This window comes from Cygnus olor, chromosome 11, assembly GCF_009769625.2.
Source record: "Cygnus olor isolate bCygOlo1 chromosome 11, bCygOlo1.pri.v2, whole genome shotgun sequence".
NCBI lineage: Eukaryota > Metazoa > Chordata > Aves > Anseriformes > Anatidae > Cygnus > Cygnus olor.
Window position 1 is genome coordinate 9,786,671 of NC_049179.1, and position 16,347 is coordinate 9,803,017.

General features: G+C 40.5%; 1 protein-coding gene across 11 annotated transcripts in view; it reads right to left on the minus strand.

Moving 5' to 3' along the window:
* NEO1 (neogenin 1) overlaps positions 1-16,347 on the minus strand; it is a 191,536-nt gene that overhangs the window by 4,178 nt on the left and 171,011 nt on the right. For 4 of the 11 annotated variants that reach the window (XM_040570217.1, XM_040570213.1, XM_040570215.1 and 1 more), the window contains exons 21-28: positions 15,963-15,995; positions 11,920-11,988; positions 10,933-11,080; positions 8,574-8,812; positions 7,781-7,873; positions 3,398-3,556; positions 1,572-1,826; positions 1,119-1,255 (exon numbers count right to left, since the gene is read on the minus strand). In XM_040570217.1, the coding sequence (XP_040426151.1) occupies positions 1,119-1,255; positions 1,572-1,826; positions 3,398-3,556; positions 7,781-7,873; positions 8,574-8,812; positions 10,933-11,080; positions 11,920-11,988; positions 15,963-15,995 (1,133 nt within the window). Of the gene's footprint in view, positions 1-1,114; positions 1,256-1,571; positions 1,827-3,397; positions 3,557-7,780; positions 7,874-8,573; positions 8,813-10,932; positions 11,081-11,919; positions 11,989-15,962; positions 15,996-16,347 lie in introns of all 11 variants that reach the window. The other 7 variants (XM_040570220.1, XM_040570214.1, XM_040570219.1 and 4 more) reach the window with 4 other exon arrangements.

Genomic DNA, 16,347 nt, shown 5'->3' on the forward strand with positions numbered 1-16,347 from the left:
AACAGTGTGACAAAGGCATGGGAGAAAAAGGAAACATGAAAAAAACAATGATTCAAAATGAGCATTTCCTGTAACAGTAATACAATAGCTAATATAGTAACTTCTTGGCCTGCGATTTCAAAAGAAATAGCTCTTGCCTGACACCTGGAAGATCCTCACCTCTTAAAAGCTGTCTATTTACAAAGAAGCTCAATAGTTGCATTTTTCCCAGAAAGCCAGAACACTTTCACAAGAGTGAAATCTAAATATTTGGGATCATGGCTTTAATTAAATGTTTTGGCTTTAATACCAAGTTTTTCATTCACACTGACACTCTGGATGCTTTAGTGGCTATGGAACAGCACAGGAAGCTGCAGCTGCAGGACTTTAAAAGGATCCAGGTACAGTGTGCTTGCAAAACAGATAGAAAAAAATGACCTCTCAAAGTGAGTGTGAACACAACATGTTAAGCTGTACAGAAGAGCAAGTGGCACCATTGGAGGCCTTCAGCTCTGTGAACAAAGATGCTTTTTACATCAAGATAAGCCAAAAAAAGATGTGCAGGGAAACTTTTACAGCTCCGATATAGAACCTTGTGTATTGAAGCCCAAGTCATAAATTCAAACTCCATTAGGTGCTATGTATTGTAAAAAATGAGAAGACTACTGCTACAGGTGGTATCTGGCTTTACTCCCTTCTTGTAGTTGTGAGACCATTACTTTATGTTCAGCTAATAGCTTCAGGACAGCCAAAATGTTGCTGGAGGTTTATCAGTTTTTGACTCAGTGGGCCTTGTGGACTGGAATAGATGGAAGCACTGCGTCTGTTTAGTGGTACATAATGAGAAACAGAGGTATGCTCACAGGTAACTTTCAGATTTAGAAAGTACTACTAATACCTGCATTTATGTGCTTATTCTCTGAATTCACAGCCTTGTGTAGAAGGTTTTGGCACTAGATTTTTTTTTTATGTGGGTTAACAGGTAATGGCACTTGGTGGAAGTCAGAAGCCTCATTATCCTCTGCCTTTGAAAGTCTCAGTGCAGTCATTACTGAAGTTTACAATGATCATACACACAGAGATTCACCATTTTGATACGCACTGCCAAACGAAGCTGCTGGCAGTGTAAGAGTACCTACGCTTTCCGAGTCCTCGAGCATCCTGGTGGTCTCCTGCACGTCAGGGGCACTGGGAACTACCACTGGCATAGGAGGTCGAGTTCTTCCTAAGGTCCCAATTGACGCAGTCTTCACCGAGTGAACAGGATGGTTAGGAGCTTAAAAGAAATTGTTATATAGTTATGCCTCAGTTAATTAGTATTTGCCTATTCAGAAAGCTCTTGGAAGTAGGAGAATAAAAAGGATTCTATTAGAATAGAGGAAAATGAACGCTTCAAATAATGAAACGCTGAATTTGAATTTTTGTCTAGTTAATCTATGTACTGAAAAGGGCCTTGAAAATTATAACAAAAAAATTCAGTCCAGCGTCTGACATGTTTCCTTTGACACCCAACTCTCCCTATCATTTTCTGCTTAAAATCTCCTTTCTTTCTCTGTCTGACAAGTGTCTCTGGCAAGTTTTCCCCTGCTCACCTTGCTGAGTCAGTAACGGGGTGCTTGGCAATGCAGGGTCGTACGTGGAACCAGCTGGTGGGACTGCTGGCACTGCAAAACTCTTCAGCGGGTGAGAAGGACGGACATGTGCCGTGGGGAGGTTCTGAGCTGAATCCTCCTCTTGTGCATTAGCCAGATAAGCTCCCGTGGTGCTTTCGGGATCCTGATGGTCAGCACATGTCTGAGAGGAGGAAGCTGGCATGGTGTCCGTGCTAGGTGTGTTTCGAACAGATTCTACAACAGACAAAAAGATGTGGTTTATTTCCTTTTACAGAAATTTTCTCTGTGGTCACATGGGAACAAAGCAGTAGTGTTTACAAGCACCATTCCCAAGACTGCTGCTATAAGCTAAGAAGCGAATTCACAAGTCAGCTGTGTAGCAAATAACACCAGTTCCATGTAACTGTCCAGTTGTAGAGTGAACGGCAACAGCTATTCAATAACAAAATAAGCTGAAGAACTGAATGAGTCCACAGGTATAATACCAAATCAACAGCTTTGTATGGGAACAGCTACGTGTAAGAAGACAGCAGCCTGGCCCTCAGACGAACAGCACGGAACACAAATCTTCAGTCTCATTTTACACTTCAGTATTTCACAACACAGGAATTCTTATATAGGTATATGTTCTGCGTATATCACTAAAGTGCATACAGAAGAGCCCTTTTTTTCTGTTTTCTGAGGTAGATTTACTTGCTGAAAACTGAAATGAAATCCCAGGCTTCATTTGGCTGATTGCAGCAGCTGCACCCATATCTCAGAGAACAAGATGGTGCCTTGAATTTAGGGCGTTGTGATCCTGATCAGACCACGTGCAGGAAAAGATTTGGATGACAAGAGCTGACACTTCAGCAGCGTAAACACAGCAAGAGAAACCTCTGCCTCTAACATATCGTCTGTGTGTTTGTGCCCTTGTGAATTGTTTTCAGAAGGAAACAGGAAACAACACTGTTGGCTCTGGCAACTTAACTAAAATTTAGACCTTAAGCTACAGAAACTCAGAATTCACTTCATCTCAGGATGTTATCCACTTGCAATTTAGCAATACCATTGCTTCAGAATTTTTAAGAAAACTGGAGACATTACAAAAACTATCGCAAGAAATTGTGCGTCAAGCCTGAAAAACGCCGCACAGGAAACACCACAATTTTCTTTGTGCTTCAGGAGGATTAACTAATAGCTCTCAGTAAGAAAGTCTGGACTTTTGTTCTGTCTCACTTTTAAACACAACTAATTAGGAAAGTTATTGTCGCATTAAATAGTTCCAATTAGATGTAAACTGATGTTTCAGACTCCAGGGCTGAAGGTTTTATAATAAGGAGTCTTCCTATTTGAAGTTGTATGTATATAAAACATTAAGCCTCCTTTTCCAAGGGCATTATCACCTATTGAAAGGATCAGTATCTGAGCTACACGAGAAGCAGTCTACAGAAAACTCAATCTAATTGTCAAGAATATTGTCTGTACTTAAACTCATCCCTCTGCCTCTTAGGGAAGTATTTTTTCCCATTCTTCTTCACAGTCTTTTATTGGCAACAAACCAGGAAATGCTATGGGTCACCTACCGAAGCACATACACACAGTGCTAGTTGCTGTCTGCTGTTATCTAAAAACCTCAAAAATTAATTTTATTTTCATTCAGCACAAAGAGACTCAAGGAAAGGAAGAAGGTTATCTTGGGACAGTTCACATTCCATGGCCTAAGACCAAAATGGTGACTGACCAAGTTAAGTTTCAGCTGTTGATTCCACATTTCACTCATTGTTCCAGTACAATCAAAATCTACCTGCGCATTTATATCTCACCTGTGGAATTGGCCCTGTCTGAATGGGACATGGATGTGCCAATCGGCCACGGGTTGACCTGGTGATGGAGATAGCTGCGAGTTGGAGAAGCGAGGCTGCCGGAGTGGAAATGATGGTGAGGGTTATCGAGTGAATGGATGGGATGAGCACTAATCACAGCTGTGAATGAATATAAGACAGAAAAATGCTTAACATACAGACAAGCATGCACACGTACTGAAATGCACCATATCCCTCCCTTCTCCCACAAAGCCTCTGAGCAGGGGAGCCATGACAAGCTCCCTCTGTGACAAGACACAAATCCCACAAAGAAGCAGAACCCTCCATTTTCCTGCGCAGCAAGTGCACTTCTCTTGGCTGTGTCTTCCAAGAGCTCTGTTACACTCCCTTTAGAACTTCCACGTATTTCATGCTGTGCTATAAATGTCAGACCTAATATGGGAGACATCTGAGCTCAAATTCCACAATATTTTTGACTGCCATTGAATTTCTCAACATTGTAATGGAATGTGGCATCTTTGGTTAATTAATTAATGTAAGACAAGTAAGTGTAGGACATGACACCAAAAGCTCTATTCACTCCCTCTGTGCAGAAGTAGTAAAGCTCTGCTCCTATACACTTAAAACTGAAAACAGCTTTTTCTTTTTTTTCCCATTTTTTATCTTGCTGTCTTTATTGCATTCATTCCTGCTTGAGACACACAAATTTTATACTTACTGTAAATCATCCTTTGTCCTCACCCTCTTGTGATAACAGCAAAACAAAGTCCCACTACTCCCCAAATGGGAGGGAAAGCATACAGTTTAGCTCTTAGGAGAGACTAAAATACTGAGTTGCTTAAAATCATCCAAAAGAAATCTCAACACAGAAAACAGAAGGGAAAGGCCAAAGGTCAGTGCTAGCATTAGTACCATAAAGAAAAACATGGTTGTAGTTGGTTGGTTTGAACCTTTTCTGGAAATTCTCCACACGTGGTGCCTTTCAAAGTTACTTTCTAGGACTGACAATGCACAAATCTATCATTATAATGGTAATCCAGTTAAGACTCTTGCATTGATGCATGCTGTTTGAACTCAAAGGCTGACTAAACAAACGTGAACCCTCTGACTTCTTCATTGCCTACAAAATAGCCTGTCAGCAGGACAGAATATGGGAATTGATCAGAGGAGGCAATATGTGTACAGATTTTCAGCTATTGGTAATAACCATTAGGTTAGACCCACAGAAAGCCAACCCCATTATCAGCCTCCTATAAATGAAGAGTAACTACACTCTAATACTGAGCTTTCGGTTCTAGATTTAAATCCTAGGGAAACATGTCCAGGGATACAGTCACAGTAAAATATCAGCTATTCTCACTAAGAGCCTCAAGGAAGATTACAAATGTCACTTTGTCTCACAGGGAACTGGCAAATCAAGGAATAAACCACTAGAACTGGGTGATCAGAAACTGTGGCAGAGATGACAGTCATCAGAGACACTAGGAGTTCTCCCGCATGTCAGCAAGGTAGGAAGCACATAGACTGTAAAGCATAAAATTTTATAAGCATAAACATTTTAATTACTTCTACTTGTAAAAACCACTGCTCTATCAATTTGGTCATTATCAAATATAATGAATGTCAGTACAAAAGACTGCCTAGACATTTCTGCAACTGCAATAAAAAATTTTGCACATAACTCTGTGCCTCAGAAGACACTTCTTAAAAGCTTGGGGATGGAGAAAAAAACAAGACCACAGCAGTTCTGAAACACCATCCAAAGCAGAATCCAGTGAGCAAGTTGGAAAAACCTGATCCAGTGAAAAGCCAGGTCCTCGGTACGTGCACCTTCCCACCTAGCCATCCAGCTAGGGCAACTCTGCAATTAATTTTCTGGGTACCTAGATCACACAAAGCTTTACAGTTCAAAAATCAGTACGCTGTAACACCAGATCACAATGTGCTATTTAATCTCAAGGAGGCAAAAAATTCATAGGAAGAACCAGACAAAGAAAAATGTGCATTAAGAAATAAATAGGTCTTTGCTTCCTAATATCCTTCCAGAAGTTTTGTTTTCCAGTTGTCAAAAGGTAGGGACTAACCAGGCACGCACCATTCCTGTTGCACTGCTGTAAATTATACTGAAATTGAACATACTAAGTTATCCTAATTTAGTACTTAAGAGGAAAGTAACTAGATTTGAACACTACAGTACGGGGAAACAAAGCAACAGGAAGGTATCTGAAGCCACAGGCTTAAACACACTAAATGGTTCTGCCTATGCTGCTTATTGAACAGAGCCTCATGTACCAGAACGTCCGTTTTCTGTGGAGATTCTGCAAAAAGGTATCTAAAGACATCACCTTAATGTTTTCATTGACTGTAAAAAGAAACCTACAGTTGTGATTCCTTGGAGCTTTTGCAAACAGGACAAAAACTCAAAAGAAAGTCACAAAAACAATCTCAAGCCCTAAGGCACCAGAGGACCTTACTTATCCTTCCTGACATTTAGTGCATCGTGCTAGCCTGTCGCACCAAGCCAGCTGCGTCTGCAGCTGGTTCTTTCTTTCTGGGCAAGGCAGTATCTATTGCAGGATGGAGGGGAAACATATGCTTTTCAAGCAAACACAGCAGGACTGGCATTAAAAAAAAAAAAAATCAAAGCTAGGTAAGAAAAATCATATCCACAACTGTATCCGCCAGCATAATCACATCAGTTTGAATACCATTATAAAGTGGAACTGGAATATGCTACCTCCATAAAATATGTACCACCACCGTATCTATCACTCTTGTCAGCTGCACATCTTCCCATCCTACGTGGGACTGATCATGTAAAGTTGCCAGATCTTTCTCACTGAATGTCGTAGCATGAAACGCGCATTGCTATGCTCTTTCTGTGCAGTACTCAGCATGTTTCAGCACTGGCTCCTGTACTCGTTTGTATTATGTTGTGTTTATCCAATGCTGCATCCCATTTACAGGAAGACACACTTGTCATTATCAGAAAAGTGCAAAGGAAGTCTCACTGCAGTCTGATTTTTTTGTGGGGTCACACAAGTCTGAATTTATCATGTTCCAGCACCTGACATGGGACAGGAAATCATCAGAATCCAATAGCTGCCGTGTCCATCGTTAGACATCCATACTTGCCAGCAGATAACATCAGTAGCAATTACCTAGGTTAAACATGAACTTTATGTTCATGAACAAGACATGTCCCTGAACAAGACATGTCTAAAGCTCATACCAAATAAGCATTGTGTAATTTTGCCTCACAGTTCTGTCGGTGCAGGTAAACTTTTGTAAACTTTTGCAGTTTTACTTGTGCTGAAGTCAAAGTTTCAGTCTAGTTGTTCAGAGGTTTGGCAAAGTCCCTTTTCATCTCAGAATTTTATCATTTGAAAACCACAGGTATGTTTTAATTCTGAAAATATTTCATAATAATAATTGTATTTCTATTACGTCAACAAAATTTCTAAGTCAGCACGCTTGCTCAAATTGTCATTAATTAGCAGTAAAGTACACAAACAAGAAATAACAAACCAGACATCCTCCTCATTTAAAAGTCTGCTCTGCCAGACTCACAAAACCTCAGCCTCTAGCAGCGATGCATCCACATTTCAATAAATTAGTATAATAGACACATTGTGGAGCAAAACTACTGTACATACTGCAGAGGCTTTTGTTACCTTTTCCAAAAAAGAAGACAACTAATGGTGGAGAAGAGCCTGACTGAGATTCACCAACCCAGGAAGGCAGAGGGTAAGGTGAACACAGAACGCGCTACCAGGTCCTACCATACTAGAACCACAAATCTCTTGATGAAACCAGGAGACTGGTTAAAAACAGACTATAGAAAGAAGTATATTACACAGCAGGTTTTGAACTTCTCGAACTTGCTACCACAGGAGACTAGAGGCAAATAGAAATTTCAGAAAGGGGTCAAGACCTGTTCAGCAGGTCGGTAAATAGAGCACAGAAGTCTCAGCAGCGATGTACCCTCTGCAGTTCCTACCTAACAGCTGGATACTGGCAGAATACAAAGGGAATGGACTATAAAAAGCAGCCAGGCTCCTAGGCTCTCCCTAAAAGGCACCTACAATTGTCACTGCTGGAGACTGGGACAGACAGACTGCTGGACACATTCTAACTCTTCCCCGTTTTGCAGCATGCCGCCCAGTACAGCTATTCCTTCTAACTTGATCTAACTCTGCCTTCACAATAAGGAATTCAGGATGCCTTCTTTGAACTGTTTCCACTGCGGATATGACAGAATTACTTAGGAGATGTAAGCAGGAAGACTGTAAGTGAACGTGTGTGCCTGTGCGTACAGCATCAGCATGGTTTGTTTGGGTGCACCCAAGTCCAGGACAGCTGGTAGGTGGGCTGCTGACTTACGCTGAGGTGGCTGAGAATCAAAAGGCATCATCATCTTGGGCCTCATTCCCCTTCTTCCTGCCAGCGTGGACATGCTATCCTCTGACTCATGTCCTGAAGGAAGAATACTGAAGGTTATTTACTATGGCAGCGAGACTTCTGTGATACCATACCACGATAATTTCAATCCTCCTCTCGTTATTTCTGAGTGCAAAAGAGGGCTCTCCTGTCTGTAAGCAGTTTTGTGGCTCACAACTGACAGAAACAGCTCTTTCATCCTTCACCACGAAGTGGGGAGGAGGAGGAGTGTTAAAGATCACTGGTCACTCTCCAGAACTCGCCAGGCCATCAGGCTAACACAAACCTCTGGCGATGCAGCTCTGGGAAATGAGTGGTAGAACAGAGTCATGCGTGTGGGTAAGACATGCTGGATTACCACGTGAACCACTCACCACGTGGAAACTCAGCCAAGCCTCAGAGATGAGCACTAGCTGGCTAAGGTGCCAAAACCTGATTGTGTGTTTGCTGAAAGAAATGTGTCACACACTTGTTACATGATCTTCTGACTACCGATCAGTATTTACTACGGGAAATTCATGATTTAACTCTTGTGCATTCACTTTCCTCACTAAAAAATGTGATCCTTCCTTTTCATAGAGCCTTATAAACCAGGCACAAGACAAATTCAGTACTCATAAAGTAAGAACAAAGAAACATGGTAACCAAATAACATGCCAGTAAAGTGATTTTGACAGATAAAGTAAAATATATATAGTTTTAAGCATCGGGATCAAAGTATTTGCTGATAGCTCACCTCTGTAGGAATTCCGCCTTTGATGGATATTGCTGTCCATGGAATTATCAACTGGGGTGATGTCTTGGGAGTTGCGAGGGATTGGGGTATCTGTCATGATTGGATTGGGATCTGGAGATTTATCAATGGGTTTTAGCTCCAGTCTTTCATGATGGATCCAAAGGTCAGGAGGCTTGACATCTTTGGAGTTTCCTTTGTACTTGTGGGACCCGTTCACTGATTTGCAGGCAGCTCGTTTCCTTGGGAAGAAAAACAAATGAAATGTTCTTAGATGTATGTTTCCTTTCACTTGTTGAAAAAGGCAAATTTTCATCGAGACTTCTTTCTGATCTTGAATCCAGCTGAGCGAAAGCTACCCACTGGGCAGGAAGCTTTGAATTTTACATATAAGCACATCTGACATCTCAAAGCATACCCCTGCATATTCTGCAACTCTGATGCCATGAATTTTGTCTCAAATGGTACCACATGCTGCAGAACTGTGCTCCACAGACTAAGCTTTCATTAACAAAAATTAAGTTTCCAGTGCTTATGGTTATTAAAAGAATATTCTAAACACAAAGTGTATGTACACCATGCTGTGCTGTACTCCAGGGTTTACAAACAACCTCAAACAATAGCTGCAGAAGGAGTGTGGAAATAGCCAATTATCCCAACAGGATGGTTAACAGTAAAGACTAATGACAAGAACATTCATTTTACCACTGCTCAGGTTAGATACATCTAACTAATGTGCTTCTTCATTGCTGTTGAACAGCATCAGCAGCAAACTGGGGAGAGTGCTTGTGAGGAAGACATTTGACAAGAAGGAATTTGGGAAAAATGAAAATTCAGAGTTCCAGCACTGCCCTCCCCACTCACTCCTCCTTTTGGGCCCTGGCAGTGCTGGAGGAAGGTGTCCCTTCTGGGTAGCACATTTGCTAGAAATGGCTAAGATATCTGCCTACATACAATTTTGAAAGTATTGGCAAACAGAGCCTCTCATGTAGGTGATACGCGGCCAGACACGCTCCCAGCATCTGGCTGTGAGCTCTGTAGTTGAACAAATGAAGCAGATCAGAAGGTTGCGGGTTGCTGCATGTGGGAGGTGGCATTTAGAAACTGGAAAAGCAAAGGCAAGATTTCACAGGGTTATTTTTGCTGTTTGAGAAATAAATAACCTCTCTTGGGCACAAGACCCTGAACTTTCTCCTCTCCCAATCACATCCCCCAGCTGCTAGACTCTCTCTCACATATCCACATTCTCTTCTCCTATGAATTTGCATTCTTGCAGGATGGTTCGGCTTCAGAAAAAAATTGGAATTACCTTCTAAGCCATGCTTTTAGTGACTTCCTTAGAACACTGTTTTGCATAAAACAGTCTCTTCAAACTTAAAAACAATAAAAAGCTTTCAGCTCTGTTCAGTTCTTTAAAAGAAAATGCAGGAACAACTTCCAGTAGCCGAATGAATGGCAGCATCACTGCTTTCATCTTAATTCAGATGTCTGTGCTCTAAGTGAGGGTAGAAGTCAGACACACAGTTCTATTCAGGATTCTGAAGCACTTTTCTAAGGAGTCCAGCTCCAGGTCCAGATTCCACTCCAGTAATCTATCTAAGAATTAGCTATTATCATGCACAGCTTGGAAGCCTGCTGTGCACAGTGGAGGACATACTAAGAACAGAAGTGAGAATCTGCCTGAGCTGTTGAGCTCACACAGCTCTACACAGATGTATCAGCACAGGGTTGGAAACAGAAGAGCCAGGCCTGCATGCTGCTCTGCCTGAATTAATTCTGCCTCTGATCCTGGCGCAAGCAGTAACGGAAGCTGCATAATGAGATGTCAGCTCTCAGACGACCATCTGAGCTTCCAGCAAGACATTCACCAGAGATTGGTGTGATTACTGCAAGCACACAAAGCTGTTGTTCAGACAAGAATGCAAGATAATCCCAGTATTTTAAACAGTACTTTCTCCTCAGACAGGGAGAAGTGTAGGTCTGTATGAAAGCACTGTTATAGCATTTTTGTCTGTAAACCTTTGATGTTTTGTAAACTCTGAAATACTGATGAAAAGCCAAAGAACATCATCACCAACTTCATGATAATATCCATCAATACAGCTGAGTTATCTGCCAAACACTGGAGTTCAAACTCATGTCACAGCACTGCATTACTACACTTTGGTGTCAGGACAGAGCTTCTACAGCTCACAAGGCTTAAAAGTAATAAACTCTTCATCATAAAGATATATATATCATAAAGATCCATACATCATAAAGAACCATGCATCATAAAGATCTATACATCATAAAGAACAGATTAAGTGAGAAAAATAACAGAATTCATTGAGAAAGATAGGACAGGGCTAAGTGCCCTTACTTTTTCTGGTGAGAAGTGGTACGACGAGTGCAGAAGACAGCAACTATCACCACGATCACAATGGTGATGACTCCAACGGATACAATGATCACAAGAAGCATGTTGCTATCCAAGGGAGAAGTAGGGCTTCCATGGGGACTGTTACTGCCTGTAAGAGTAGGGAGAAAAGGGTTAATTTTTATTAAGACTTTACTTGGAAAAGATCCCCAACAAAAGCAAGGAGTGCCGATCCCAGACTGGGAAAAAGATTAGTAGAATAAGAATGATAGTTTATCTGCTAGGATTTCACATGAAATGCTTACTTATTTTTCTGTCATTCGCCAATCATGTTTCTGTACAACTGTGTAATCTGTAAGGTACTTTATAGATCCAGTTCCAACTATCAGTCTATAAGTTCACCCTACTCTAATAGCTATCATAAAAAAATTCAATAGTTGAGTCTGAGGAGAGTTAACCTGGGACCCTGCTAGAACTACAGCACGATGGGCATTCCCCTGGACCCAGTAATCACACGAATCATATCAATATTCGACAGTGGTCACTTTCCTCTGAAAGAAAACACATTTTATGTAACACTAATGAGTGTTACCTTAGGGCAAGGCTCCACAATGCCCAGTGCTAATACGGAGAAGGGGTTAAGATGATTTTTTTCCGTCCTAATATGTTCTCACTGAATAAATTTTACACTTGTGCACTAGAGCAGGCATTTAAAACTAAACCGAGAACAAGATCTACTGTCAAGACTGAAATGAAAAGGAAGGGGAAGGTATTTTTTCCAAATACCCTACACAGTAGGCAAGAGTGCTATGACAGAAGTCTGATAACAGTTTCTCGAATGGGCACAGCTACCATCATAAGAGAAAAAAGTTACGGAAACAGATTTGGTCTGGGTTGTAAACAGTTTAGTATTTTTGGTGGGCTGTCTCATCACTCTGAAATACCACAAGTTGCTGCATTTGAATTGAAAAGCTTTGTAACAACACTTACCACCGAGTGGTGGTTTGTAATCTGGCCCTATGTCCACTGGGCGGCTTCCCTTTCCTGCAGATCCTGAAGCTGGAAAAGTCACATATATGGTAATTCTATATATACATCTATACACATATATATACAGACACACGTACACCTACGTACACATCAACACCCACGCTAGCACTACAAGGCAGCTCCTTTGGAATTTCTCTCTGAACAACTGTGAGCATTTCTTAATCCTTTTCTCCCCCTACATAAAGATATGGCAACTATGTTTCTCCAGGAAGAGAACCACTTCAAAAGAGCTATTAGCTTCCAGTGCTAGTATTCATTTTAAACAATATAACAAAAAATATTTGCAGTAATACACAGGTATATATTGACGCAAATGGTTTTGCCACACTTGTACACACAGTTAATCATCCTGAAACAGTAGTTATACAGGTTTCTTTTCCTAATCCCTAATTACGGTGAGTGAGGAAGAAAAAGCACAGTAAATATAATATTAAGTCCCTTCCTAACCTTAAAAGCTTGCTTTAAAATTCTCCCCATTCTTTCCTGTTTGTTTTGCCTTTGCCACAAGTGACAATGAAGTATCACAGAAGTGTTTTTGGCAAAACCCAGGGAAAACAAATTAATTAGTTTCAAAGCATTATGTTTATAGGCTGGCAACAGAAGTAAATGTATCTATATGCTAATTATTACAAACCAAGGCACAAGGCACAGCCTCTCTTAGCAGAATCTCCTGGGTGCTAGATGCAAGAGCCAACCTACCCACAGAAACGCCGTCCTACTGCTCCTCTACCAAGCACTTCCCCTCATGTAAGTCAGGTCTAACTCAGATCGCTTGCTGCCACAGCAAGAGGCATGAAGTCACAAGTTCACTTCTAATACCAAGATCTCTCCTGAGTTAGCAGAAGACTTCCAGAAGAAAAGGAGCACAAAAGCCCTGTTTTTTTCCTCACTTTTGTGTTTTCATTAGAATATACTAATGCAAAATGACCACGAATGATAAAAACACTGTAAAGGGGGGAAACGTAATGCAACATGCAAAGAACAACGTTCCTCTTACTGGAATTTTTTATACTTGACACATTTTTACAGAGGTAGGCACAAAAAGTCAAAAACACAAAAAACAAGTCCCCAGATACAGCAGCTTACATCTGGAAGAAGGGTTTTCTCAGTTAACAATCCACACTAATCAAGAACTAGTAAGTGTAAAAGTATGTGCCATGAATGGTAATTATTAATCTGAAGTCAAAAGTCTGTAAATTAGTAACTGTGAAATAAAGACAACTGATAAGAACAGCAAAGGCACCAGCAAGACTACTGAATAAACCCCAAGGAGGACAATAAGAAGGAATGTTACACGTATACAGTGAGGAATTAGGTGTACTCTATAATAATGGGAAAGGCGTATTGCAGGACAAATCTATAATGAACAAGATATATTGCACCTGCCAGCCCAGAGAGGCCATAGCATTCAGTTAAAACAAATTTTCTCTTTGAAGTACTGGACTGGTAATTTTGCAGCATCGATGAAAAAAATTAAACAGAATTTTAATCAGCTGGTATTTAATATATTTAGATCCATATGACCATATAACTTGCACCAAAGAGATGTGGGAAAAAAAAGGGTGAATTCTCTGAATCAAACCTGGCACTGAAGACACAGCGGAGCACCAGAGAAGCTTGGAGGGGGGCAGAGGAGGAGGCAATAAAAATAACTGGCAATATTTTAAAAAGAGAAATAGACAGCCCTATGCATTTTTAATGCAGGTGCTGGATCCTTATAATAGGCAAGATCATGGAAAAAATGACAGACAGGAGATGGGGGCATACTTCATGTCCATCTTTCTGTTTTACTGAAAACAGGTCTTTTCAAACAAACAATGTCAGACAATAAATTTAGTTGGGAACAGAAACTATACAGACATACTATATTTAGACTTCCATAAAACATTTCACTGAGCTTTGTTAAAAATAGCATAATAAAAAAGCAATGTGGCACATATTAACAAGATTAACAACTAATTAACTGATAAGAATAAGAATTATAATTGCAGAATCATTATTCACAAGGGATATTTCTAATGAGGTTCTGCAAAGACCTGAGCTTGGCCAAGTATAATTCAATATCCTTAATAACACTGTGAAAGAAAATTAAAATAATTGCTACTAAAGTTCACAGATGGCATAAAATGATGGAATAGATAATAAGATATGCAAAGTCACCTGCACGGAGCAGCAGGGATGACGTGTAAATGTGGGTGTAAGACCCTGAGTCAGGGCAGTTTATCATGGGCCTGCACTCACTACCATACCGCCCCTTGATGTGTGCATATGTGACAAGAGTGTAAATCACATTTAGATGATAAAAATGCTGGAAGTCAGAGATATGGAGGAAACAATATTCCAGCTGTGGACATCCTTGGAACAACCACCTGCACGCTACCCTCGTAGAGGGGGCAGCTCAGGGACACCAGGCGCTGGCACCAACCGTGTGGCCTCCGTGCAGCAAGCAGCGTGCACACTTCCAGCCAAGCAAAGGTATCTACAAGGCACGAACACCAGTTTTCAAAACATAGTGAAATTCAGGTACCTAACTGACCACATCACTTCTCAGCATCTAATTCCAGAAAGCAGCACAGCCTGTACACGCTGGGGAGCTCGCTCCTGAATACAGGCAAAGCTCTGACACGGGGGAGAAGGAGGCCAGAAGCACTGTGACCAGAGACTCAGTCCCACTGGACTTTGTTCCTTCCAGTCTCAAATAACCTGTTCAGTATTCTTCAAGGACACAATTCTGCAATTATAGGACCTTGTCACAGAGCAAGCTCTTCTGCTGTTCAGCTTGTGTTCTCCTTTTCTACATTTAACCTATTGCCATGATTTCTGATCTCCACATTCTCGTATAGGAATTCTGAAACAAAACTCTCTTGGCTTTTACATAGGCTTTATGAGTTATAGATGTTATAAATTTATAAATGTTAATCAAATCATTAGTAGAAGAAAAGATTATTTTAGCATGAGATAATGTTGGATGAGAAGATTTAGTTATCTGCTGAAATGAAATTAGAAGACTAGAGCAAGAGTAAACAGCAACTTTTAAATAAAACCATTTAATCTTTCCTTATTCCATTCTACCTGCAAGAGAGGACTAACGACAACATGGAGAGCCTCTGCTTCCTCACAGACAAGCCTGACTCTCAGCTAGCATCTCTGTTATTCTAGTCTGAGTAAGAATTTACTCTGTAATTGCCTAGTAAAGCATATTTAAGAAATTACTTCCAAATAACAGGTTGAAAAGCAAGTTAAAAAAAAAAAGATCATTCTCAACCCCTTTAGGATCTATTTAATTGTATGTCTAAGCTGCTTGCCAATGTCCTTTTAAACTCATCCCTTTAGACTAATTCTTCCCCTTTTTATTAGGCTTGCAGCTTATTTGGAAGCAAGCAAAAATAGCCCTGGGACATTCCCCATATAATACAATGTAGTAAACTCAAAGCTACCATTTTTCAAGCAAACATTTTAAAGCCTTAAGGCTTTTAGTAGCTAATGCTGTGCTCTTCAGAAGAGTCTGGAGTCTAAACGAGCTGACAAACAGAATCTCTCTTGCAGAAAAGCTTTCTAGAGCAGATATATTTTCCCTTATTATAAAAATAATTATAGACGTAGAGCTTGCAAAACAGTACTTGTGCTAATTAGATAACTGTCTGATCTTCCTCCTGTATATACTGAGATCTTGCATCAATGGTCAGAGGCTGGCTGGAATATCACTTAATCCAAATTCATTTTGACAGAATGATTCACCTCTGGCACAACCCACTCGTCCCTTCATGTGACATCTGACTACAGAGATCACTTTATATTCCAAACACCCAAACCACAAATAGAGCTTCCAGTTATTCCACTATTAAAAGCACAACAGGAACTTGCTCATTTATATTTAGAGCAGCAGATACTTGTTTCATTTAGGAAATGCAACAGCACATGGAAAGGAAAAAACAACACATGGAAAGGATGGAGTAAAAGAGAAAGCATGGTTCTTCATTTACCTTGATCATTAGGCATTTTATCTGAGGATTCAGCTAGTGGGACAAGCACAGGGAAGGAAAAAACAAGAGAAAGATCATAAGGCTTGAAGGAGCGAGAGACAGAATTTCAAGTTTCACATAGCATAAACAGACTGGCTAGAGTAAAGCTTTCAATTTTAACCATGAATACTAACATGGAAAGAGCACTGTTAGATTCATAACTTTTTATTCTTCACCTCTCCTTAAAGTACTTTTTTTCAAGGTATTATGTTTGTACTATTTCACTAGGTAGCCCTCAGCAAGCACTTCGTGATTAAAGAGCCTGCTGCGTCACACTAGTTCCCATTACATCAACCAAGCCAGCAGCGAGCAGCATTTCACTGTCTACCAGCTCCAGATCCCTGCT